Raw genomic sequence first — 9,422 nt, forward strand, 5'->3', positions numbered from 1 at the left:
GTCGGTGCAGGGTTGACTCTTTCTGGATACTGAAATCAGAAAGTGTGTGGCAGCCATCTTCCAGTTGCTTGCCTGCAAAGATGAGCCTTTTCTGTTGTGTGTGGCACAGAGTAATGCCCTCTCTATCCTGGATCTTGGCCTTCACATTTTTGATGGTGTAACTAGGCTCCATCTCCAGGGTGATGGTCTTGACAGTCAAGGTCTTCACGAAGATTTGCATTTTAACCTACTAGCAAATGCAAGGACACTGAATCCAATCATGTGGATCTACACCAACACAGACACCCATCAATGCCAAATGCTTCTGAACTAAAATTTTTTATATATGTACATGAGAGTGCCAAGACCATTCACTGGAGAAAGAACAGTCCTCTCAACAAATGGTGCTGATAAACTGGATACCAACATGTGAAAGGATGAAGGTGGACCCTTACGTAACACCATACATAATATTAACTCAAAATGGATTAAAGACCTAAACACAAGAGATTAAACTATAAAATTGTTAGAAAAAACTATAGGGGAAAAGCTTCACGACATTGGATTTGGCAACAATTTCTTGGACATGGCACCAAAAGCATAAGCAGCAAAAGAAAAATAAAGTGGACGTCATTAAAATGAAAAAGTTCTATACATCAAAAGATACCATCAACAGAATAAAAATGTCTCCCATGGAAATGGGAGACAGTATTTATATATCATGGATCTGATATGTACTTAATATCCAGAATATATAAGGTATTCCTACAACCCGATTTTAAAAATGGGCCAAGGACTTGAACAGACATTTCCACCAAAACAACAACAACCACCACCACTAAATGGTCAATAAGCACTTGAAAAGATGCTCAATATCACTAATCATCAGAAAAATGTAAATCAAAACCACCATGATATGCCACTTCACTCATTAGGATGGCTGTTATAAAACAAAACAAAATAAAACCCAGAAAACAGCAAGTGTTGCTGAAGATGTGGAGAAACTGGAACCCTTGTGCATTGCTTCTAGAGTGTAAAATGCTGCAGCTGCTGTGGAAAACAGTATGGTGGTTCCTCAAAAATCAAACAGAATTACCATATGATCCAGCAAGACCACTTCTGGGTATATACTCAAAAGAACTGAACGCACGGACTCATACAGGTATGTGTATGACAATGTTTAGAGCAGCAATTACTTACAATAGCCAAAAGGTGGAAACAGCAAACATCTATCTACAGATGGATAGTAAACTGTGATATATACACACAATAGAATATTATTCAGCCTTAAAAAAAGGAATGAAATTCTGATTCATGCTACAACATGATGAACTTTGAAGGCATTATGCTAAGTGAAACAAGCCAAATACCAAAGAACAAATATTGCATGATTCCACTTATATGAAGTCTAGTATAGTCCAATTCATAAAAACAGGAAGTAGAAAAGTGATTACCAGGGGCCAGAGGGGGAGGCGGCGCAGAGGTATTATTTAATGAGTAATTTCAGTTTGGGATGATGAAAAAGTTCTGAAGATAGTGATGATTGTTGCACAACTTTGTGAATGTACTTAATACCACTGAAATGTACACTTAAAAATAATTAAAATGGTAAATTTCATGTTGTATATTTTACAATTAAAAAAACCTTGTGTGTGCTATTTATTTTATTATGGTGGCAATATAAAAATGTGGTTAAGAATACAAGCTTAAGAATTATGCTGCCTGGTTTCAAACCCAGCTCTGTCACTTTATAGCTCTGTAATCCGTGCCTGTCTGCTCAGACAGTAACACAACCTACCTCTGGCAAGAATTAAATAAATTTTACATGTAAAGCATTTAAAACAGGGCATGTCATTTAGTAGTCACGTTTAATTACTATAGGCTTAAAATACATTTTTAATGAGACTGAAGTGAAACATCTATAGAACCTTGAAGCTCCTCCTCAAAATTCCAGAGTTCAGTAACTGAACTGAAAATCAGTGATCTAATCTAAATTCCTCAAAATTCCAGAGTTCAGTAACTGAACTGAAAATCAGTGATCTAATCTAAATTTCTCATTTTACAGGTAAAGGAATTGAGAATCCAAGATAAGAGATTTGCCTGAGGTCACATATCTTGTTTTGCTAATATTAATTTTCCTAAGAGTTTGGGATGAACAATACTAATGTTGACACTGAACTACTTCAGAACCAAGACAAAGCCATGAGATTCTACAGAATCTATGAATAGTGTGAAATCATCCATCATGCTAATCTTATTTTTTGTTAATTTTTTTTGGGGGGGGGGGAATCTTTTTTTTTTTTTTTTTAAGATTTTATTTATTTATTTGACACGGAGACAGCCAGTGAGACAGAGACAAGCAGGGGGAGTGGGAGAGGAAGAAGTAGGCCCCCAGCAGAGGAGCCCAATGTGGGGCTCGATCCCAGAACGCCGGGATCACGCCCTGAGCCGAAGGCAGATGCCCAACGACTGAGCCACCCAGGCGCCCCGAGAGAGAGAGAGAGAGAGAGAGAGTGAGAGAGAGAGAGGGAGAATATCTTAAGCAGGCTCCATGCCCAGCGTGGAGCCCGATCTCACAACCCTACGATCATGACCTGAGCTGAAATCATGAGTCGGACACTTAACTGACTGAGCCACCCAGGTGCCCCCCACCATGCTAATCTAACAATACAGTAATTATGTATGGGGTAAAAACCAAAAGACAGCAAAACCAAAAGAAAAGTCATTCTAATCATCCTCAAAGACATGGTTAAAAACACTTCTTCGGAGAATAAAGTGCTAAAATATTAGTAAAAACAAATAATATTGACCCAGAGTTTGAGGCACACTACTCCACTCCTTTTAGTCAGTTACCATCATATAATCTTAATGAGACCTCTGAATCTGAAAAATCAGCTGCTTTTTTCTACCAAATAGAGCTAATATTCACCATGAGAAGACATCTACAAATAATTCTTTATTAAATTCAAACAGAAGACAGCGGCAGTCCAAATAACACAAAATGTCTAATCAAAAAAATCATGTATTAAAGCTTTGTAGACATTTTGGTACTTACTTGAATAGGACTAGATCTGGTTTCTGGGAAATTCACAACACAAAAAGCAAAATAACAGAGACAATCTTTGAAGGTCAGACTCAACAAAAGCTAAAAAGCTTTTGAGCGTCTCTATTTTGCCCTTCCTCCATTGGTCTTACTCCTCAATTGGGCTCTCAAAGGATAGTACCACCACCTCTGATTGGAATGTCTTCCCCATCTACATCAGTTGAAATCCTATCCCTCCTTCTTTTTTTTTTAATCCCACCCATTCTTGAAGGTTCCACTTATATCCCACAGCTTCCATGAATTTCCCCCTTGTGCTCCCAATCTACAATTAATCTCTCCTCTTTGCTCCCCTATTTGGTAACTTTACTTCAACATTTTAATATGTAACGTATTGCATTACAATTACCTACCTTAACTTCTTCCCCCACCTTACCAGCAGGAAAATCCCAAGAGCAGTAGGCTAGGGAAGAAAGGAATCAACATTTGCTAACACCTCAGAACCTTGAAAGGTGCCAGGCATTTTGCATACATTATCTCATTTAATCTGTTTGACAACCACCCGGGGGGGTAAACAGGCGGTGTTATTCCCATTTCACTGATAGAAAAGTACTGTTGAGAGTTAATAGCTTAGCCGTCACACTGCCAGCCAATTCCAGGGTTTAGGGAGCCTCTAGTTTGCCTGGCTTCGAAGAGCTCTTTTCACCACTCCGTGCTGCAGGTCTTGTCCATTCTGTGTCCCCCACTCTTACAGACAGCAGGTATTTCATAAAGATTCGCCGAATTTAATATTTCTATGAGCCCACTACCACCCTTTTAATAACCCGTTCACGCCCTATCTCTAGCCCGTTACCTTTACGGTTCCTATATAGCAGATTTTACATACACACAGGCAGCTCTCCACATCTCCGAGAGAAATGCTGCAGACACATCACCCTTTTTGGGAGGTGAAGTGAAGAATCTTTCAATTCTCCCAGATTTCCCCAACGGTTCTTCCCACAGAATATAAACCCCCCCACACACGAGACATTTGACACGACGCTTATACCCTTCCAAAAAGCTCTTAATTCATACTAAGCAACGCCTTCGTGCTTAGAAGCAGTTAAGGCTTATGCGGTTCCCAGCTCACACTGTGGGGACACCCTAAGACGCGGTCTGAATAAGAAAACCACAGCTTCCAGACTGTCCTAAAATGAAGGCATTCTAACACGATTACACTGCCTCCCTCTCCTCCTCACCCCCCACCCCCATGAATTGCAGTTTGGATTTCCGGCGGGAATGCACACAGACACACCAAGATGAGAGGGGGCTCAAAAGCAAGGGAGCAATTACTTAGCCTGCTTAATTAGAAAGAAGACGCAGAAGGCGCCCCGCATTTCTAGATCTCTGCACTGAACTCATTTATGAAAGGTGGGGGTCACCGAAGCCCGACGAATCCCAGACACCGAATCACTGGTTTCTGCGGCTAATCCGGGAGAGTCCTTTCCTCCTCGCGGTCCCGGGCCACCAGCACCCGGTGCCGGGTCCAAGCCCAACCGCACCCTCCCCAGGCGGTCCTGTATCTCATTGTCTCCCTCCGTCGCTGCCCCCCGCGCCGCAGGGGGGTGGGGAGCCCTGGCCCCACCGACCCCTACCTACCCGCCACCGCCTCGCTGGGCGTGGTCCAACGAGCCCGGCCCCGGCCCGGCAGCGACCCCGCCCCAGGCTCGGCCGCCCGCACCGCGCCCGGATGGCGGAGCCGGGCGCCGGGAAAATGGAGGCAGGAGCCGCGGCAGCGCCTCACAGTCCGCGCCCGGTCGGCCTCTCCGCCCGCCTCGAGAGCGAGGCTGAGCACTCACCGCGGCAGCTACTCGATCCTCCAGCGGCCCGGGGCTGGGCAGCCGCCGCTCCCGCCGCCGCCGCCTCCTCAGGCGCGGCGCTCCTTCCTGGGAGACGCCGTGAGCGCCCGCAGCTCCCGCGCCGCGCGCACCGTGACTGACTGACTGACCGACCGACCGGGCGGCGGCGGCGGGGGCGGGGCGGGAGCGCGCAGCGGGCGGGGCGGCCGCAGCGCCCAGCGGTGGCCGATCCGAGTGCGGCCGCGTCCGGCCGAGACGCAGAAGGCGGAGCTGAGGGCCGGGCGGCGGACAGGCGGACCGACTCGCGCCCGGCCGCTAGCTGCCCCCGCCTGCCGCCAACCACTCACTTCCGGCGCAGGCGGCCGCGCCCGCCCCTCCCGGGCGCCCGCCCCCCGCTCGCGCCCCCCGCCCGCGCCCCCTTGCCCGCCCTGCTCACCCTCCCTGCAGGCGCGGGACCGCACCCAGACCGGGCTGGCGCGGTGCTCCGCCTTTCCTCCGCGCGCGCCTGTGAACCGCCTCCAGGAACCAGTGAATCAGAGAATGAATGAGCGAGGAAGGAAAATCCCGGTGCTGTCCCACCCCCTGCTCGCCTTTCGTTGGAAGCAGGCCCAGTGGCCTCTGTCCCAGGGCCGTGGGACTCACTGAAGCATCGAGCAGATCTGTCAAGGACTTGTATGCATGCACCTATATGTCATCCACGTATTCAAAGACCCCAGCAGCACATCAGATGTCTTAGGCGCTTAAGAGACCATTGTCGTTGCAGTCCGTGAGGACTTTTTTTTTTTTTTAGGAAAACCCATTTTGGCCGACAACTCTCCGTATTTTCATGCACTATGTTGAGAAGCTTTTAGAAATTGGACATTTCCGTTATCTTTAATTACTTTTTACCTTTGAAATTTGCTTATTTTGTGTTCTTAATTTCTGTCACCCCTTTACTGAAATTGTTTAGGTATAAGGTTTTTCTGATACAGCTTATTTTGAAGCAGGCTTGACTTGGTCAGACTTCTAAATTTTAATCTTAAGTTTTTATATCTTCATTTTGACCTTCTAAAGTTGATCAAAGGAAAAAATATAATTCAATCATTTTCGCCTGGCTCCATGCAAAGCAAGTTTGTTGACAGCATTAAAACAACTGACCAATTGGAAGTGTGACCTGGGATTAGTTGCAGTGAACATTCCTTTATCATGTCTTCTCATTGGCTTGCTAAGAAAGAGTATCTGCAAGTCGAATTTTCACACATAAAGAATTGACTGTACATTTCTGACACCTGGGCTCCCTTTCTAAGAACCAGAGTGTTCATTTTTCTGTCCTGGGGCCCTATCCTGGTGTGGTTAATTACACCCCCCCCCCCTTTTTTTTTCAGATATTCTTGAGGACTTTCAAATGGTTCCAATCTTTTTGTGCAATCTGTTCCAAACTGGCACACAATCCGTTTCAAACTGGTATTTAGAACAGTTACTAGCGGCATTTCACTCCTGAGATATTTGTACTTTGGAAACATAACTGCACTTTTGGATTTAAATTTTGTAGGTGCTTTAATATTCTTGTGTAGAATATTGCAATCTCATAAATGAAGATGGTGCTGCTGACCAATTCCTTGCCTTCTGTTCCTTTCTTGTGGAAGTCATCATTTGTTACCTCTAATTATAATTATTTCAGTAAGTTATGATCTTCCCTAATGAATGTAATACAACAGTTTACTTATTCTTATATCTTCCATAATACTAGCATGGTACCTTTTACAATAAATATTTTTAAATTAACAAATGCAAACATTTGGATAAGTGATAATTCATGCATATCTGTCTATAGCCTTTCATCCCACTTCCCTCATGACCAGGTTTATTGAGATTATACACACCTGAGTGCCAGACCTAATAAATCTCTATTGTCATCAAATGCTATTACCAGGCTGAGTGATACTATACAAGGAAGATACTCCTCTCATTGAACTTCTTTTAAAAAAATAGATCATCGAGTGTTTTTAGATAGCTTTTAGTCAACTATCTTTCCTCCCAGAGCTTAGGTTGGTCAAGGTTAATAAGAAAGAAAAACAAAACAAAAGTCACTTTCAGCCATTGAGGAAAGTAAGCAAGTTCTCATCATTTCCTTTAAACCATGAAACCATTCATTCATTGGACAAGGGTTTATTGAGTTCTAACTAAGGCCTAGGAATACAAAGGCAAGAAAGACATGGCAAGGTTGTTCCTGCCCTCAAAAGTACATAGTCTAGTGGGTAAAGAATGCAAAGAAGTCACTATTGCAGAGTTCATTCGCAGATCAAGAAAGCCTTCCAGTGGAGGGGATTCTTGTTTTTGTTTTTAAGATTTTATTTTTTTTATTTTAGAGAAAGAGAGAGAGAGCGCGCAGGTGGGTGCGGGAGCAGAGGGGGTGGGAGAAAGAGAATTCCAAGCAGACTACCTGCTGGGCGTGAACCCTGATGGATCATGACCTGAGCCAAAATCAAGAGTCCACTGCTTAACTAACTGAGCCACCCAGGTGCCACTGGAGGGGATTCTTGAACTGAATGTTCAGTGACAGGGAGGAGCTAACCTGATGAGGAAGGAGGGAACTGGCGTTTCAGACAAAGGCAACAATACCTATGCAGGCATGGAGGTACCAAACAGCACAATGCTTTAGAGGCTCTGCAGGCAGTTCCATTTTGTCAGGACAGGCACCGAAAAGGGTCAAAGAGGTGGGAGGAAAAGGTAGAAGGGCTTCTTCAAAAAGGGGGTGGTGGGTGGGGCTCCTGTACTAAACCAAGGAGTTTGAACTTGATACTCTAGGAAATATTAATAAATAATAAAATCTCTGGAGATTTTAAGCCCCAGAACAAGTGAGTTTGTGTTTTGGAAACCAGAGAGACCAGACTGGGGCAGGAGTAAATTAGGAGGTGGTGGCAACAACTGGGATGAAATATGCTGCAGGTGAAGTGGGCAGGAGGGACTAGATGGGAGAAATAGTAAGGAGGTGGACTCCACAGGATTTGATGTATAGTTGCATATGAGGGAATGAATAAGGAGAAGAGAGCTAAGATAACCCTCAGGATTTTGTTTTGGGAGACAGACTGGAACGTTGTGGTCATCTCTGTGAAGGAGAGATCCCAGAAGGAGGAGCACGTTTCAGGGATAGGCTGAACCCGTAGGAGAAAGAGTAGTACCATAAATCAAGGCATATCAAAGGATCTTAGACCATCATTTCCCAAAAGTGTGTTGTTTGGAACTCTAGTAGATATGATCCCCAAACGTAAAGTTTACCTTTAATCGAATAAGTGAAAAATGCTAGGCTAACCAAAATTAAGTGGGTTCCTAAACTAGAGTGGTTTTAATATGTTAATGTTCACTGTGAATTTCTAAGAGACACATATTATATGCAGCATTTCCCAACTGTATTCAACCTTGAACTGCTTTTTTTAAGTGGCAGATCTCATAAAACATGTGTTCCACGGAACGCACTTTGGGAAATGCTGACCTAAGCGAGATTTTTGGTTTATAGTAAAGAAAACTATAGCCCCAAGAGAAGGGACTTGCCTAAAGTTAAATAACCATTATTAGAAGACGTCGGACTAGAATCCACATCTTCTGACCCCACTCACATGCTCTTTCTACTACATAATGCTTTATGAGCTACAAACTCATTCTAGTACTTTCAGCAAATCATAGAGAGAAAAATGTTATAAAAGGATTATGGGATATATCCTTTTAATTGAGGTTTCAAATCAGTAATTTCTGAAGCTATGCTAATTTTTAATGATTACCACTTTACATAAGGTGAAAAGATTTGTACATTGGAAAAGTGGGGCCAATTATTACCTTAGTATGATCTTTCTGATAATTTAGCAGGAGCCTCGTAAAATTAAATCACCTAACTAAATAGGACATCCATCTAGTCGCCCTAACCCTGAGATATCTTTAAATGAAACAAACTTTCAGGAATGGATAAAAACATAAAAACTCTCCCCAGAAATTTTAGTGTTGACTTTTTCCCCTTTCATGTTGAAGGAAGGACAGGTTCTAAAATGTACTGAGACTATGAAAATCCATACCAGGTTTTGGCTTCCTCTCTAGCACAATTCCCCTGATTCTGAAGACTCTAATAGCTAATGGATGGGAAGATTTTCATATCCTAAATTCATAGTCCTTTTCCCCCAGGGGAGAAGTTTTAGTACTTCCTATTCTTAGAAAAATGAGACAATTTGTTTGTTCCCAAGAGACTTCTTGGGACAATAGAACATTTTCTTTTTAAGAGTAGCTTTTATACACGTTACCTTTGATACTAGTCATCACTGTCTTATGTTTCAGTAATTCAAAGTATTTATTTCATTTCTAGATGGCTATATTCATTTTTAGTAGGCACACCAAGGACAATCTCATGTAGTATAAATATGTTGAGTGAATGAATAATTATTTACTTAAAAAAATCTGTAGTCATAAGTAGTGAAAAGAACAGTACTTATTTATCAATTTATCAAAACTATCTTTAGTGTCCACTGTGTCTCCAGCTCTGTTGAATCATTTTAAGGAGTAGTAGAGAAATACAAGAAATAGTCTCTGATTTTAAAAAA

The 9,422-nt window shown here is 43.0% G+C and overlaps 2 protein-coding genes across 2 annotated transcripts in view; both read right to left on the reverse strand.

Annotated features, from left to right (window-relative positions):
- Window positions 1–4,824, reverse strand: part of LOC125281328 (polyubiquitin-like) — a 30,337-nt gene extending 25,513 nt beyond the window's left edge. The window contains 1 exon segment of the mRNA XM_057304212.1: window positions 2–4,824. Coding sequence (XP_057160195.1) covers window positions 2–220 — 219 coding nt within the window. The 5' untranslated portion in view covers window positions 221–4,824.
- Window positions 1–5,010, reverse strand: part of RAPH1 (Ras association (RalGDS/AF-6) and pleckstrin homology domains 1) — an 88,660-nt gene extending 83,650 nt beyond the window's left edge. The window contains 1 exon segment of the mRNA XM_026492139.4: window positions 4,858–5,010. The gene's annotated coding sequence lies outside the window, so the exon portion shown is untranslated.
- Between the last annotated feature and the right edge of the window lie 4,412 nt (window positions 5,011–9,422).

The sequence above is a fragment of the Ursus arctos genome, unplaced genomic scaffold (genome assembly GCF_023065955.2).
Source record: "Ursus arctos isolate Adak ecotype North America unplaced genomic scaffold, UrsArc2.0 scaffold_1, whole genome shotgun sequence".
In the NCBI taxonomy this organism is placed as follows: domain Eukaryota; kingdom Metazoa; phylum Chordata; class Mammalia; order Carnivora; family Ursidae; genus Ursus; species Ursus arctos.